The 17,733-nt window shown below is 39.1% G+C and overlaps 1 protein-coding gene across 2 annotated transcripts in view; it reads right to left on the bottom strand.

Moving 5' to 3' along the window:
* Positions 1–17,733, bottom strand: part of PRIMPOL (primase and DNA directed polymerase) — a 40,638-nt gene that overhangs the window by 1,561 nt on the left and 21,344 nt on the right. For both annotated transcript variants that reach the window (XM_015569766.1, XM_015569765.1), the window contains 6 exons: positions 11,293–11,455; positions 8,758–8,846; positions 6,505–6,594; positions 6,096–6,204; positions 973–1,055; positions 845–891 (listed from right to left, as the gene is read on the bottom strand). In XM_015569766.1, the coding sequence (XP_015425252.1) occupies positions 845–891; positions 973–1,055; positions 6,096–6,204; positions 6,505–6,594; positions 8,758–8,846; positions 11,293–11,455 (581 nt within the window). The remainder of the gene's footprint in view (positions 1–844; positions 892–972; positions 1,056–6,095; positions 6,205–6,504; positions 6,595–8,757; positions 8,847–11,292; positions 11,456–17,733) is intronic.

Below are 17,733 nucleotides of genomic sequence, written 5' to 3'. Positions count from 1 at the left end.
AGTCTGGAAGATAACATGGCACAGGAGTACTTAAGGCCACATAGAAGAAACGTGGACAGTATAGGCAATCTATTAAATCTGAAAAAAGTTCAACTTCATTATTAAGAAATGTAAAGTAAAACAACTAAAATACCACTTTTTTGCATGGTAGGTTGGTAAACATTAGAAGGCAAAATGTAGGGTAGCAGGTGCTCTCATAAACTGAAGTGGAGAGCAATTTGGTAATATTGAAAATATTTCTGATAGTTTAGGAATAAAAGCTTACAAAACTATATATGTGTGTGTGTGTGTATATGAGTGCATATACACACACACACACATACATATATATACACACACACATATATGTATATGCATACTCAGATACAAATTCTGGAAGATACATACCAAAACATTTACATCAGCTATATGCTATATATATAAGTGAGGATGATTTTTCCCCCTTTTAATTTTTATGTATTTCTATTTTCTACAATGAATGTAAATTATTTTGGGTAAGAAAGTTTTAAAAGGAAAAATGTTGGTTTGGCAATCTACCACAATTTAAAATGTGTACATTCCCTTTGACATAATTCTACTAGAAATTCTTCCTGCAGATTTATTTCGTTTAAAGAAACACAAAGATGAGTATTTTTGTATACTTTGTGGAGCAAAACTTTGCTAACACTTGGGACTGGTTAACAGATAGGGAGCAGTGCAAAAGAATGCGGTGTGCTGATGCGAACAGCGCTACACCTCGTTTCCCACAGGGTGTGTAAAAACTGGACACATTTGGACACTACTCATAGCTTTTATACGTTGTACCAAGGACTAAGTCAGGAGAGAAACCAAAATCTGCACTTACCTCTTTGAGAAGAAACGGGAGGCATATTTCAGCAGGTAAAGGAAAACCTGAATCGGAAAGAGAGTGGAACTGTTTTACACAGACATCTAATCTTCAGTTTGTGGTAAATGTAAAATTTAATAACTCACGGTCAGATTTGAAGTTTTCCGCTTTACATATGGGGTCATGACACTTTTGATACCAAACTTCATTTTTCAGATCAACCAAAATCCTTTATGTTAAAAAAAAAAGTTATTTAATAGCTAGAATAGATAGAAAATTCAGCTACATGCTCTTTATAAGAGCTATGCTAATTCTTAAAGATGGAGAAAACAAAAATTTAAAAAGTAAATATACACCAAGCAAAAGAAAACTGATTGCCAAAAATACACAAAGTGGACTTGCGGGCAAAAAAAATACATCTCCCAAGAAAAAATACATTTCCTACTCTGTACACAATTAAGATAGCTTCAAAGTACAGGTGGGGCAAACATAGGTTTATAGTTTTCATATGGAAAATAATACAATAGTAAACTCTGTTTTTCACATACTCAACTGTAAACCTACTTTGCCCCATCCTGCTTGTGAGCAAAATTGACAATTTTAAGAATAAACAAACCTTTTACCATAAGTTGAGATTTAAGAAAAAACATTCTTTTGATAAGTGACAACAAATAACCAATCAGTAAGGATATAGGAAATTTGAATTACATAATTAAAAAGCAATTAATGGCTCGACCAGTGTTAAGTCAGTGATTGAGCGTCAGCCCATGAACCAGGAAGTCACAGTTTGATTCTTAGTCAGGGTGCACAATGCCCAGGTTTCAGGAGCCAGCTGATCAATGACTCTCTATCATCATTGATGTTTCTATCTCTTCCCTCTCCCTTCCTCTCTCTGAAATTTAAAAAAGCAATTAACAGATTTGATGTAATAGTTATATATGAATACTGCTTCAAATAATTAAAAGCAGCTCTTTATAAAACATTTATAAAAATTGCTAAAAAAAATTTTTAAAAATTGCTAGGTACAATGTGAATTTTACTAAATTTAAAAGTATTCATTCATACATGTTCCCTCTTCACAAAGCAAGTTTAGAAATAAAAAGATAGCTACTAAAAACCTATAATTAGAAATTAAAAAACTTGTAAATAACCAGTTGACCCAAGAAAGAAATCGTGGTAGAAATTAGTAAATGGTTAGAACTGAATGGCATTGAAAAGACATACTCAAATATGTGAAATGGACCTAAAGTTATCACAGAGGGACTTCAGATCTTCAACGCTTACTTACAAAAATTATCGGCTAAAACAAATGAGTAACAATGGAAAATGAACAATAGAATAAATCCTAATAAGAGAAAAGGCAGGAAGTAATAACAAAATTTTTAAAAAATCAAAGGGCCAAAATGTGAAAACTGGTAAATTTCTTGTGAGATTAATTAAAAAATAAGGTATGCACACAAATGTTATTAGAAATTGTAGATGTAACTACAAATGTAAGTTGTACTAAAAATATAAGAATATTATGAACTTTTGCCAGTTACATTGAAAATTTTGGTAAAGTAGGCAAAATACTAGATAGAAATATACCAAACTAAGCAAACTAAAGCAATTCTATAACCACTAAATTTAAGTAGTGTAAAATCATCCCACACTTCATAAAAAATGAAACATAGCCCTGGCCGGTTTGGCTCAGTGGATAGAGCGTCGGCCTGCGGACTGAAGGGTCCCAGGTTCGATTCCGGTCAAGGGCATGTACCTGGGTTGCGGGCACATCCCCAGTAGGGGGTGTGCAGGAGACAGCTGATCCATGTTTCTTTCTCATTGATGTTTCTAACTCTCTATCCCTTTCCCTTCCTCTCTGTGAAAAACCAATAAAATATAATTTTTAAAACAATGAAACATAAATGGTAATATTCCACCACAGGGTAGTAAGACATGAACCCAGGAGAGAAAAATGCAGGCCAGCCATTCTCACTGCCTCATAGACAGTCCAGTGACAGACTTCCTAGGAACAACCGAAGCTGCAGTTCCCAGGGACCAGAGCCTGCGGCAAACAGGACATTAGGGAAATGGTGCCTGGATATCAGCTTGCAGTTTGGGGCTTTAATATTGCATCACCCTTCATCCCTTTCCCTGGTGTCGGTGTTTGGGGAGCTGGAGTTTGTGGTGTGGCTGTGATTAAAGAGCCATAAACATCAACGTGGAAGGAGACAATGGGGGGGGAGGCAGTGTTTAAGAGGTGACGGGATGCTCAGGAGGACACACATCCCCTTAACAGTGACTGTATAAAGAAGGGTCAAAGCTACAAGCGCCCAGTTTTAGGTTAGTCATGGGGCTATAACAGAGCATAGACTATGGTTAAGAATGATGTCTTGCCTATTTGAAAGTTGCTAAGAGAGTAAATCTTAAAGGCTTTCCTCATAAAAAATTTTTGTAACTATGGTGACACTGATTTACTGTGGTGATCATTCCACTATGTGTACAAATACAAATCAATGAATATTGTTTTTTCAAAGAGCTACCAAACTGTTAGGGCAAATACTGGAAGCTGTTTGAAACTATTTCACGAACAGAACTTAGATATTCTTAGGCCTCGGATCAATGTGAAGAAATTACCGAGAATCTAAGGGCACCTGGATCCAAGGCTGGGACCCTCGGGACCAATGCTGCCTGCTAGGCCGAGTCCTTATCCACAGAATGCTCTTGCGAGACGTTTCTGATTTCTGCCCAGCAACTAAACCTTGTCCATGGTATGAGGCACTGTTCCCTGAGAATGTCACATGCTGTGTAACTAAGTATAACATGTAGATGTTTCACCACCTCAGTGCTCCCTGCTGTGTGCGCTGACTGCTCACTTCTGCCTCAGCTTACTGCTTTCTTTTAAAAAAATATATTTTTGTTGATTTCAGAGAGGAAGGGAGAGAGATAAAATCATCAATGAGGAGAGAGAATCATTGGTCGGCTGCCTCCTGCAGACCCCACACTGGGGATCGAGCCACAACCTGGGCATGTGCCTGACCGGGAATCGAACTATGACCTCCTGGTTCATAGGTCTGTGCTCAACCACTGAGCCACCCTGGCTGGGCTCTGCCTCAGCTTTTAACCTGAGTCAGAGAGCATCGGTGCAGGAAGGACCCAGGAGACCTGCCAGGTGTCCCCGGCCTCAGTCTGCTACCTGTGCCTCCGACTCCTTGTCGCTTTCAGTAAAGCCTGACACTGGGTAGGAATCTCAGATTCCTGAGTATGGTTTGACAATGCACTCCTCAAATTCACTACTAACCAGGGAAATTCATATGAAACTACAATATTTTACACCCACCAGATTAGCCAACCAAATGTTTTAAACCTAACAAAGTTTTGGTGAGAATATGGAGCAGTAGGAAATCTGAAAACACTGCTGGTGGGAGTATAATTAGCATGGCCAGTAGGGAAAATAATTACTACCTAGTAAAATTAAGTACATGCATATTCTATGACAGCAGCTATTTTCAGATACATATTTTGAGAAATTCATGTGCATTAGACAATACACACAAGCACATGGGTAGCTTCATTATTCATCACAGACAGCGACATGTTCATAGGGCAGGTAAGCTGGCGTGTTTATATAGTGACCTCTTACACAATAATGCAGAGTGAGCAACAGCTACATGCAGAATGGATGAACCTCACTAATACAATGCTGACCAAAAAGTAGGTCAAAGCATGCAATTTACATAACGTCAAAAATAGTCTAAGATGAAATGATATACTGCTTGGGGATACAAACACATATGGAAAAAGTTCAGAAAGCGAGGGAAAAACTAAGACAAAACTCAGGATAACAGCTGTTGTGTCTGAGGTCCAGAGAAGAGGAATAAATTGGGGTTGGGCCCACAAGCTGCTTCTGAGGTTTGACCAAGTTCTGCTCGTCCCGTGGGGGCAGCAGTGGCAAGTGTCAGTCTGTAGAATGCACAGGTCCGTGGCACACTTTTCTATGTGTACTGCACAGTTAAGGAAAAGTAGATTATGGATACATAATACTGGTAATTCTTCAGAAGGAAAGATATAGCAACCCAACAATTTCAGAAAGTTAAAAGATGGTCATATACTGTACATGGATGATAATTTTCTGGTAAACTTATATGCATAGAAAAAAGACTAGAAAGATACACCATAACCATAGTTATCACTGGTTCAGGGACTAGGGTGATATCTTCCTTTGTGTTTTGCTGTTACAGTGTTGTGTGTTGAGCATAGTTCTGAAATTGTTTAATGAATTAAGCTACATGTGCAGTACAGCACAGAATCATGCTCCAGCATGCGTTCTGGTTTTCCAGCAGCTGCTATGTGACACGTTCTCACGTCTGGTACATGTGCTGTATATGCTGGACATACAGATGTCTCCGCTCTGACAGTAAATAGATAAACAGCACAATTTCTTATATAACATAACTACCTGGGTTTCTACTCTATCCCTGTTCTAACCATATCCTTTTATTGTTTAAAATTCTGTTTCTGGTTTTACTTCATCCTTTACTTCCTCTCCTTTGCCAGGGGATTAAAAAGAAACTAAAACTAAAACAGGGCCTGGCATGGACAGCAAGCATTCAGTAAACAGTGGTTTCCTTCTATGCCATTCTGCGTCTTGAACACATAACCATAACCTGCACTCCAACTCCTAACACTAAGAAGTTCCCTTCTTGTCCAAATTGTTCCATTGCACTTTAGCCTCCGTCAGGTGTCAGGGGCCACCGGCAATAGGAGACAGACCTTCCCCCATTGTTCATCATCTACTGTCTCGTTTCTTTTAGCTCCACTGCATCCTACCTTAGTCCTCTAAAGGTTATACTATCTACGAGATTATTTTACCAAATAAAGTACAAATGAAGATGATAGGTGCAAGGTGGAAGGTTGTAATTAAAATATTCAAATTAAATGTTATAACACAAACTAAATATAAATTGAATTATAACTAAACTAGTGGCCTGGTGCACGAATTTGTGCACACCGAAAGGAAATTAATTAGAAGAAATATTTTAATATCGCTATTCTATTCACCCTTTCTCTATAATAGAGGTGTCAACTGAATTCACGATTGACAATGACAGATCGAAATACATGCGTGTGATTGGCGCAACGGAGAGCTTTATTGTATCACGTATGCGCGAATCAACTTACTCTTTTATATATATCAATTATAAAAACAATAATTTTTAACTTTAAAAATTATAAATATTAAAAAATATTGGTTAAAATGTAGAACTTATTAATAAACAATATTACTTACATGATATTATTACTCTTGTGGGCTCTTCCAATGTTTCCACACCAGCGATATTTACAAATGTCATACACCAATAATTCTTCTGGAAAAAAGTAGTTCCAACGCCGAATCCCTAAAATGCAAATAATGTTTCTAAAGGCATTTTTTTTAAATATTTTATTGAGTTTTTACAGAGAGGAAAGGAGAGAGATAGTTAGAAACATCGATGAGAGAGAAACATCGACCAGCTGCCTCCTGCACACTCCCCACTGGGGATGTGCCCGCAACCAAGGTACATGCCCTTGACCGGAATCGAACCTGGGACCTTTCAGTCCGCAGGCCGACGCTCTATCCACTGAGCCAAACCGGTTTCGGCCTAAAGGCATTTTTACTCTATCATAAAACAGTTAATAAAAAATAAGATTGTCTTTACCTCCTTTAATGCCATTTTTATTCACCAAAGAAAGAACAAATTGATCAATTTCAGGGTAGGGCGTGGCCTGAAAACCTTCAATGTTTTCTACTGCAACAGAGAGAAAAATTAATTATAAATGATAATGGTTAAAGTTGAGAAGTTCTGATTTAAGTTGCTTAGTATAATTTTGGGTTACCTCCTCCCCCTTGGTTCCCAATCTCCCCTTTTTGCAATGTTCCTTTTAATCAGTCATGGATTTTTATTATCCTACAAGGAAGGAGGTAAAATTCAAACCTCTCTATTAAGCCAAATGTCAACTAATGATTACCAAAACCATGTATAATCATATCAATTGCTTTCTTCACTCTAATAAGGAAGCACAGTCCCTTACACCCAGGAGTTGCCTAGTCCTATGAGGTGGGCTTGGTTGTGGCTACCAGGTGGCTGGGCACCACAGCTCAGCCCTTGTGTTCAGTTCATCAGAAACTATTTCACAGAACTTCAGCATCAGATGAGGTCATTCTGTGGCGATGATGTTTCCAGACAAAAAGAACACATGTCTGAACACAGACAAAACGAACGGACATTTTCCAAGCCAAAGAAATGATCAAATACACCCTTATCTTGTCTAACATAATTAACTGCTGTTTCTTACCTCGTTACAGCTTTAGTCTCCCTGAAGTCTGCCTTCTTTTTATGTAAGATTTCTCAATATTCATCACAGAACTTTCCCTGATGGGCCCTCCTCAAAAGTCCCTAACTCAAGCCCGAATCCTAACACCCTTTACTGAGATGCCCCGTGGCTCCCTATGGTGTGCACTCTCCATCGCTGTGACCAGTAATACACTTGGCTTGCTCAACACAGTGTGTTCTCTGGTGGTCTTTAGATGCAGGGCACTGACATTCCGCTACATGTTGTATCTAAGTATCTACTGGAATAATTAAGAATAAATTATTTACAATCTCATTCAACATTTAAAGATAGAATAATCTACTTTTCTAAAAATAAAGCCTGTATTTCCCTTACAAAAGTAATATACATAATTGGAAAAAATTTGGAAATATATTAAAGCATAAATAAGAGAAACTTCAAAACAATGTCTTGAAATAACTGTTAGTCATATAATAGGTTATTCATATTTTTTTAAAACTTGTGATCATACTTCAACATATAATTTGAGTCTACTTTTTCTCTTAACATCATAAGTGGATATTTCCCGTATTATATTAGACCTTTTTCTCTTAACATCATAAGTGGATATTTCCCATATTAGACTTTATAAATTTTAATTAAATGACTTCAGAGAATTTTATATTATGGAACCAATCCCATTTTGTTGTACACTTAGATTGTTTTCAGTTTTTCACTATTATAAATAATAATAGCCCAAAGTCTATACTAATAAAAGGGTAATATGCTAATTAGACTGATAGACTAGCTGTCCTTCTGGAGAAAGCCACGGTAGCAGGGGCCAAGGCAGAGGTGGTTAGGGGTGATCAGACAGGCAGGCAGAGGCGGTTAGAGGCAATCAGGCAGGCAGGGCAGAGTGGTTAGGGGCAATCTGGCAGGCAGGCAGGTGAGCAGTTAGGAGCCAGCAGTCCCAGATTGCGAGAAGGATGTCCGATTGCCGTGGGATCGAGCATTGAACCTAAACTGGCAGTCAGACATCCCCTGAGGAGTCCCAGATTGGAGAGGGTGCAGGCCGGGCTGAAGGACATCCCCCATTTCTGCCATCGTGCCCCCCTCCCCCACATGAATTTCGTGCACTGGGCCTCTAGTGTGTGTGTGTGTGTATGTATATAAAAATGTTCACTGGAGAGTTTATGTAGGAAATCTTAGGAAAAAAACCCTGTATGTTCTTCTGTATAGGAATGAAGAATATATACTTTTCATGAGAAACTGCGGCCATTAAAAGAATGAGATGCTCTCCAGTTAACAGAAATACAGGAAAAACCCTCCTGGTTAAATACGAAGCTACTGACAGTGGTCCTCCCTTTGTGGACAGAGGATGAAGAGAACTCTTAGGTGTCTTATTTTCATATGTGTTCATTTTATACAAACAATATATTACTTAGGTAGGGGTTTTTTCAAAATGGTATAAATGAAAGTTAGTAAATAGCGTTTTAAAATATCTCTTTAATTTTCATTTTGGATAGAAACTTAATCATTTTAAAAGATCAGTAGATATGAATACATAAGATTTAAGATTTTAAAGGCAAAACAGATTTAACATCTTTAAATTTTCATAGAAAATTATTTTGTATAATTACCTGAAGTGCTGGTATTATTAAAATGCCCAGCCTGTTTTTGTTTATTCTCGGATGCATCACATCTAAGTACTCGCAAAGTATCTGAGAATCTGAACAAAATATGTTCAAGAAACAAGATAATATTATATTAGAATTAAAGAGACATAGCTACAGAAAAGAAACAACCTCAAAGAATTCCATATTAAAATCCTCTGTTCAACAGCTATTATTCCAGGACATTTATGCCACAGTTGCCTATAAAAGCACCAATCCTACCGACATAAAAAGAGGAGTCTGGTGATCGCTTAAAACACGTTCTGCGGAGTGAGCCAAGGACTCCGAGGCTGCTGAAGGGACGGAAGGAAGTGTAATCCCACTCCCCAGACAGAGCCTCTGAAATGTTACAATGATTTAAAAGTGTGAATAATGGGAAGAAATGAGAAGGAAAAGACTGGTGAGAGCAAAGGGAAAAATGGATTGAAATTAATGGAAATAAAAGAGGCATTCATAACCGTAAAGAATTTTGCCTTTAATTTCAAAAAGAAATCCTCTACTTGGATACACAAAAGACAACAAAGGAGGCCCTAATTCAGTAGAACTCTGCATTTCTGTGAAATTAATACTGAAGCTACAAAAGAAATGGGGGACTTCAGGCTGTATCTACCATAGGCCCCCTATGTTGCTTTTCCATACATGATAGGATGTGATCTTATTCTGGGGCCAACAACTGGGGGCAGCCATTGTCATACCATTTTTCACTACTCCCATACTACTTCTAGATCTCAGAAACTGCTACCACTACTACAACACTTACTGAGCAAATACTATGTGCCAGGCACTACATATATGTCTTTTTAAAAAAAATATGTGTTATTATACCACTTTTATTTATTTTTTAAAAATATATTTTATTGATTTTTTACAGAGAGGAAGGGAGAGGGATAGAGAGTTAGAAACATCGATGAGAGAGAAACATCGATCGGCTGCCCCCTGCACACCCCCTACTGGGGATGTGCCCGCAACCAAGGTACATGCCCTTGACCTGAATCGAACCCGGGACCCTTCAGTCCGCAGGCCGACACTCTATCTACTGAGCCAAACTGGTTAGGGCTGCATATATTTTTTACATATAGTTTTAACTTATTTAATCCTAACAATTCCCTAAGACAGATGTATTATTTCCATTTTAAAGGTAAGGAAACTAATACTTTGACATTACTTCTGAGATACGTTATGGAAGAACTCAAACAGTCCAGAAACATCTGAAGAAAAGCAACCATCTCCCACCTTCCTTGGGACTGCTGTACATTAACAATCCAGACACAATTTTCCCCACAGCAAATATTTTAAACAGTTTTATTAAAATTCATTTCTGTGGAGTTTCTCTTTAAGATTATATCTGGGGAAAGCAAAAGAAGAGCAAGTTAACAAGGTAATTTAGTGCTTTGGACTAACAAAAACTGCAAGCCTAGAATCAAGGGGATTAAAGGCAAATATATTTATGTATATATTTTTTCATTTATTTCAGAAAGAGGAAGGGACGGGGGCGAGAGATAGAAACATCAATGATGAGAGAGAATCATTGATTGGCTGCCTCCTGCACACCCGCTACTGGGGATTGAGCTTTCAACACAGACACAAGCCCTGACCAGGAATCGAGCCGTGATCTTCTGGGTCATGGGTTGACGCTCAACCACTGAGCCACACCGACTGGGCTAAAGGCAAGAATTTCTGTTGAAAGAAGTCTTTCACACTTTTTTAAATGACCAAAATATGTAAAATCAAATCTTCAACAATAGAACAACTAATCAGAGTATATAAATACAATGGAAAATTATATAGGTATTAAAAGTTTTACTTATAATTAACTGCTGGCAAACTATTAACTTGGCAAATATTCAGAATATGTTGAGTGGATAAAACAGGTGACATACCATATACCAGGGGTCCTCAAACTACGGCCCGCGGGCCACATGCAAATGCAAATACAAATACTGTATTTGTTCTCGTTTTGCTTTTTTACTTCAAAATAAGATATGTGCAGTGTGCATAGGAATTTGTTCATAGTTTTTTTTTAAACTATAGTCCGGCCCTCCAACGGTCTGAGGGACAGTGAACTGGCCCCCTGTTTAAAAAGTTTGAGGACCCCTGCCATATACTCTCAACAAATATATTTTTAAATGATGGAGTTACAAAAATTATATATGTATGTGCATATATGAAAAAATGAAATGTTAATAGTAATTATATTTCCAAATGCAATAAAACTATTTTTATTTTCTTCTTTATAGAAATGTTAATCATTTCAGAAAAACTGGAAAAATATATAAAATATAATTATAAAAGACATAAAGAGAATACTATGTGGTTAGAAAATAAATTTTACTATTATGTTTTGGTTAATAGACAACAGAAAACAGTAATCTAGAATTTTAAGAACTAACTTTCCTGTGTAAGGTAGAATGAATTTGCACAATTTACATTTTAGTGCTGTGCAATGCCATTCACTGTGCAATATTCATGAATACACAATGGTTTACTTCTGATACTACATACCTGACATTGCTGACCAAAGAAGAGAGGAAATACTGTTCCTCTTCAGAAGTATTCTTTGACTGTGTAAGAGAGAATCTGTTATCTTCGGCGACTTCCAACACTACAGGCTTCCCCTTTTTTGATGACTTATACAGCCGAAAGTTCCTATTTCTTGTATAAACTCCTATATGAAAAATTAACAAAACAGTATGAACGCATGTTTTCAGTTACTTGTTTTTATAGTCAGCAAGTGTGAAATTAACTTCTGTAGCATTTTTAGAAGAAACAATAGTTCTGATTCACCTTAGCAACCTAAAAAGATCCCGCGCTACCCTCTTCCTGTGGTCACAATGAACTAAGCTATATATAGAAAAACGTCCTCTGGAAAAAACCTAGAATCTGGTGGAAGTCCCCCTTCACCGAGAGAAAATGAAAGGAAGCCACATCAAAACAGGTAGGAAGGGCTGAGACACATTCACGTTAAACCCCACCCCTGGCAGGGCAACCCATCACATGGCTGGGGGTGAGGGGGAGGGAATGGAACCCTGAAATTCTCCTGGGGAACCCCAACTTTTAAGACCAGCAATTGAGAAACAGAACCTCCCAGACACCTGGCTCTGAAGATCACCTGCGTGGCTGTGGCGAACAGGCACGGCTCTTAACGGGCTCACAGGTAGACGCACCCACCTGGCCCAGAAGCAGCCCCGTGAAAAGCGCCGGACTTTACATGCAAGAAACCCATTTGTGGATTTTAAAGTGTTGGTTTGCATAGCTGCCTGGCCTGTGGATAGAGCCTGTGGGAATGCAAGTGTTTCAGGCAGAGAACAAGTGCTCACACACCCTTTGGGGATGCAGGCTGGTGGGTACCACCTTCCCGCTATCCCTCTGCCTTGTTAACGCCACTGGCACCATCTTTTCTTCTTTCTTCAGCAGGCGCCAGCTGGGCACGCCACTATCTCCCAGAGGGGCGCTGCTACATGCTGGTGCCCCACTTGCCACTCAGGGGGTCCCCTAGGACGTAACAATTGGAGAGGCAGTTCTTGGCAGGCTACCACCCCCAGGGCACTGCACAGACAACAGACTGAACACAGCTTTCCTGTGAAAGAGTCTGAATGGCTTGTCTGAGTTGCAGGTTTCAGGTTGGGCATACAATTTTGAGGCTACAGAGCTACTCCCAGAGAAGGTAAGCCAGGGGGCCCTATCTCTGCCCTCTTCCTCTGCCTCGAGACAGCTCGCTGGCATGCCCCATAGAGGAGCGTATACACTCGTCTGGCACCTGGTCTTTGTGACTCCTGCTCAGGAAACACCTCCAGATGGCCTGGCTCTGGTGGCCTTGGGGCTTACCCTTCCGGTCCCCAGGACAGGACTGTGTATATTTGCGTTCTTTAAAAGCTGCAGCCTGAGGGTCCGGCTTCTAATCAGAATAATCTGGGTGCTGAGATGCTCCCTTTTGAGACACAGACTGTTTCTGGCACAGCCTCCACTACTGGGAGTTAATAGGAATTTTTAAAAAGCCTGCTTGGACAATCACAAAGGCTTGATAGACGAGAGCCAGGGCAGAGCAGGATTAACCAGACGTTCATCTCCTACACAAAGCCAGCCCTTCAAGCCTGGGAGAAGTGGCTGTTTCATCTAATGCATAGAAACCAACAGAGAATTAAGAAAAACGAGGAGACAAAGGAATATGTTCCAAATGAAAGAACCAGATAAAACTGAAGAAAAAAAAAACCTTAATGAAATTAACTAATTTACCCAATATAGAGTTCAAAGTAATGATCATGAAGATGCTCAACAAACTCAGAGGAGAATGGGTAAACAGCGAGAACTTTAACAAAGAGATAGAAAATATAAGAAAGTATCAGACATAATCACAGGGCAGAGGAATACAATAAATAAACTGAAAAAGACACTAGAAGGGTTCAATAGTAGAGTAGATGAAGCAGAAAGAGAGAATCAGTGAATTAGAGACAGGGCAGAGAATCAAATCACTCAAGAATAAAAAAGAGAAAAGAGTGTAAAAGGTGAAGACAGTTTAAGGGACTATGGAACCACATCAAGCAGACTAACATTTTCATTACAGGAGTCCCAGAAGGGGAAAGGGATAGAGAGAGGAAGAGGGAGGAAAAGAGAGGAGGAGGAGGAGAGGAGAGAGTGATACATTGTTCTCTTGGGAGGTTTATACAACTACCCATCATCTGGTTTTGCATTAACCCCTTTAAAAAATGAACTCTGGCCTGGCCGGTGTGGATCAATGGTTGAGCGTCAACCTATGAACCAGGAGGTCACAGTTCCATTCCCTGTCAGGGCACATGCCAGGGTTGTGGGCTCGATCCCCAGTAGGGGTCGTGCAGGAGGCAGCCGATCAAGATCAATGATTCTCTCTCATCACTGATGTTTCTATCTCTTTCTATCCCCCCGCCCCCCCCCCTTCCTCCCTAAAATCAATAAAAGCCCGGCTGGCATGGCTCAGTGGTTGAGTGTCATCCTATGAATCAGAGTTCGATTCCCAGTCTGGGCACTAAATAAATAAATAAATAAATAAATAACATATTTCTTAGAAAGGGAACTCTGTCTTGGGAGGGGTGTGGGTTTCTCCCGGCCCACCACCACTGGGAGCCGCTGCTTTGCCCCTGTATATGTTTCTCCTATTAAAGCTTTTATGAATTTGAATAAGGCCACATGTCAGTTCTTCAGAACCCATCTTGAATCTAGACTTCTGGGGCTTTCCCCAACACTGGCGAAGTCATTCATATTAAAGGATAGTTTTCCAGACAAGCCAAAGTTAAGGAGTTCATCACCACTAAGCCACCCTTCCAAGAAATGTTCAAGGGACTCTTCGAGCTGACCAAAGAGCACTAACTCATAACAGGAAAACATATGAAAGTATACATTACACTTGCAAAGGCATATGTGTAGTGAAAGTAGTGGATTAGTCACTTATAAAGCAAGTATGAAAAACAGCTAACTCTAATAATTAAAGGATCCAAAAATTAAAAATGTAAATTATGATATCAAAAACATAGATAGTAAAAATATAGAACTTTAGAATGCATTCATAGTTAAGTTACCAATTTACTATATATTGTTATAAGTTGTTATATGTAAGCCTCATACTAATCACAATGCACAAATCTAGAGTAGATACACAGAAGATAATGAGAAAGAAATCTAAACATACCATTAAAGAAAATCATCAGACCACAAAGAAAAAGAGCGAGAGTAGAAAGGAACAGAGGAACAGCCAGGAAACAACGAAATGGCAATATGTTTATATTCATCAATAATACTTTAAAAGTGAGTGGACTAAAAACTCCAATCAAAAGAGAGCACTAAAGCTCTCTTTTGTTTTGATTCAAAAACAAAATCCATCAAAGATTATGATGAGACAAAGCAAGGCATTACATAATAATTAAGGGGTCAATCCAAAAAGAAGATAAAACATTTGTAAATATTTATGCAACCAACAAAGGAGCACATAAGTATATAATAGAAATATTAATAAACCTAAAAGAAGAACTATACAGCACAACAATAATAGTATGGAACACTGATACCCTCTTACATAAAGGGATAGACCATCACGAAGATGATCAATAGGAAAGCATAGGCCTGGAATGACATGTTAGATCAGATCAACATAACAGACATATACAAAACATGGCATCCTAAAGCAACCTAATACACATTTCTTCTCAAGTTGCACATGGAACATTCTCCAGGACAGATCACGCATTAAAAACAAGTCTTAACAAATTTAAGAAGACTGAGCTCATATCAAGCATCTGTTTCAACCACAATGATATGAAATAGAAATCAATTACAAAAAGAAAACTAGACAACTCACAAATATGTAGAGATTAAACAACATGCTATTTGAACAACCAAAGGGTCAACAAAGAACTCAAAAGAGAGATCAAAAAATACCTCAAGACAAAAGAAAATGGAAATGCAGCACACCAAAACTTCCTAGTATGAGATGCAGCAAATGCAGTGCAAGAAGTGTAGCATGAATGCCTACACCTCCAGAAACAAAAATCTCGCCCAGCCAGTGTGGCTCAGTGGTTGAGTGTCGACCTGTGAACCTGGAAGTCAAGGTTCAATTCCCGGTTAGGGCATGTGCCCAGGTTATGACCTGGGATCCCCAGTTCGGGGGGACATGTAGGAGGCAGCCAATTGATGATTCTCTCTCATCATTTATGTTTATCAATCCCTCTCCCTCTCTGAAATCAATAAAAATATAAAACAGCAACAGAAATCTCAAACAACCTAACTTTACACCTCAAAGAACTAAAAAAGGAAGAAAAAGCAAAGCCCAAAGTTAGTAGAAGAAAATACCAAAGATCAGAGCAGATATAAATGAAATAGAGACTAAAAAGATAATAGACAAGATCAATGAAACCAAGAACCAGTTCTTTGAATAAAGACGACCTTTAGCTAGACTCATGGGTTGGCTGGGAGGGTGGGGGGTAGGGGGGTAGGGGACTTAAATAAAGTCAGAAACAGAAGAGATATTATAACTGATACTACAGAAATATAAAGGATCATAAGAGACTACAACAATCACATGCCAAAAAATTGTACAACCTAGAATCTTACCTAATAATAGACAATCATGTAAATTGACTGTCCCTCCACTACACTCACCAGGCAATCAGGAGAGTATGCAAATTAACCCAACAAAATGGTGGTTAATTTGCATATGTAGGCATGAAGTGGCAGAGCCAAGACTGAAGGCTCTGTCTAACCCAGCAAAATCTGAAGGCTCCAGCCGGAGCAAATGCCTGGGTCCCAGGTGCCGGAGGAAAACTGGTGCCGGAGGAAAACTGGTGCCGGCAGCCAGGGAAAGGGAAGGCCTATTGCACGAATCTCTTCCTGCAACAGGCCTCTAGTAAACAGATAAATTCCTAGGAACACTCTTCTAATACTGAATCACGAAGAAACAGAAAATGTGAATGTTCGATTACTAGTAAAGATATTGAATCAATAATCCAAAACCTCCCCACAAAGTCCAGGATCAAATGACTTTAAATGTGAATTCTACCAAATATTCAAAGAAAAATCAATATCAATAGTTCTCAAAATCTCCCCCCAAAATAAAAGAGAACACTTACAAATTCATTTTACAAGGCTAGCATCATCCTGAGAGCAAAACCAGACAAGGACTCCACAAGAAAACAAAATTACAGGCTAATATATCTGATAACATAGATATAAAAATCTTCAAAATAATATTAGCAAACCAAATTCAACAATGCATTATAAGAATCATACCCCATGATCAAATTAGATTTATTCCAGGGATGCAAGGATGCTTCAGTAACCAAAAAACAAGCCATATGATATACCACATTACCAAAATGAAAGATAAAAACCGTATGACTATCTCAATAAATGCAAAACCACAACTGACAATATTCGACATCTGCTTATGGTTAAAACTCTCAACAAGGTTAAAACTCTCAACAAGGTGAATAACCATCTGCTTATGGTTAAAACTCTCAACAAGGTGTACTTCAACATAATAAAGGCCACATACGACAAGGCCACAGCTAACATCACACACAGAAAGCGCTAAAAATTTTTCCTCTGAGATCAGAAATTAGACAAGGATGCCCACTCTCACCACCCATTCAACAAAGTATTGAAAGTCCTACTCAGAGTAATTAGTCAAGAAAAAGAAAAAAAGGAACACAAATTCGAAAGAAAGAAGAACTCTATTTGCAGATGATGTGATACTATACTATGTGTAAAAAGCTTTAAAGACTCAAACAAACTACATATATATATACTAACGGCCCCTCATCTGAAGTTTTGCTTTCTGAAGTTTCAGTTACCTGTGGTCAACCATGTTCTGAGACTATTAAATGGAAAATTCCTGAAATAAACAATTCATAAATTTTAAATTGTGTCCCGTTCTGAGTTTATGATGCAATCCCACGCCATCCTGCTTCAGCCTGCAAGGGGCATGAGTCATCCCTTTCACTTCTCACCCATTAGTCATTTATAACCATCTTTGTTATCAGATCATCTTTCAGAGTTGCAGTGCTTGTGTTCAGCTGACCCTTATTTTATACTAGAGGTCCAGTGAACGAAAAATTCATGCACTTGGGGGCAGGGGAGGGGGTCCCTCAGCCCAGCCTGCACCCTCTCACAGTCCGGGACCCCTCGGGGGATGTCCGCCTGCTGGCTTAGGCCCTCTTCCTGTGGGAAGTGGGCCTACGCTGGCAGTCAGACATCTGTCTTGCAGTCAGGGAGCCCCCACTCCTTACCACATCTGCTCACTGCTCCTTAGCGCTGCCTCGGAGGCACGGAGAGGCTCCTGCCACTGCTGCTGCGCTCACCCGGCTTTTGACTGAGTGGTGCTCCCCCTATGGGAGTGCACTGACCACCATGGGGCAGCTCCTGCATTGAGCGTCTGACCCCTGGTGGTCAATGTGCATTATAGCGGCCGGTCGTTCCCCA

Source organism: Myotis davidii, unplaced genomic scaffold, assembly GCF_000327345.1.
Source record: "Myotis davidii unplaced genomic scaffold, ASM32734v1 scaffold184, whole genome shotgun sequence".
Classification (NCBI taxonomy): Eukaryota; Metazoa; Chordata; class Mammalia; order Chiroptera; family Vespertilionidae; genus Myotis; species Myotis davidii.
Note: the sequence above shows the minus strand (reverse complement) of the source record. Positions and strands in the feature narration are given on the sequence as shown.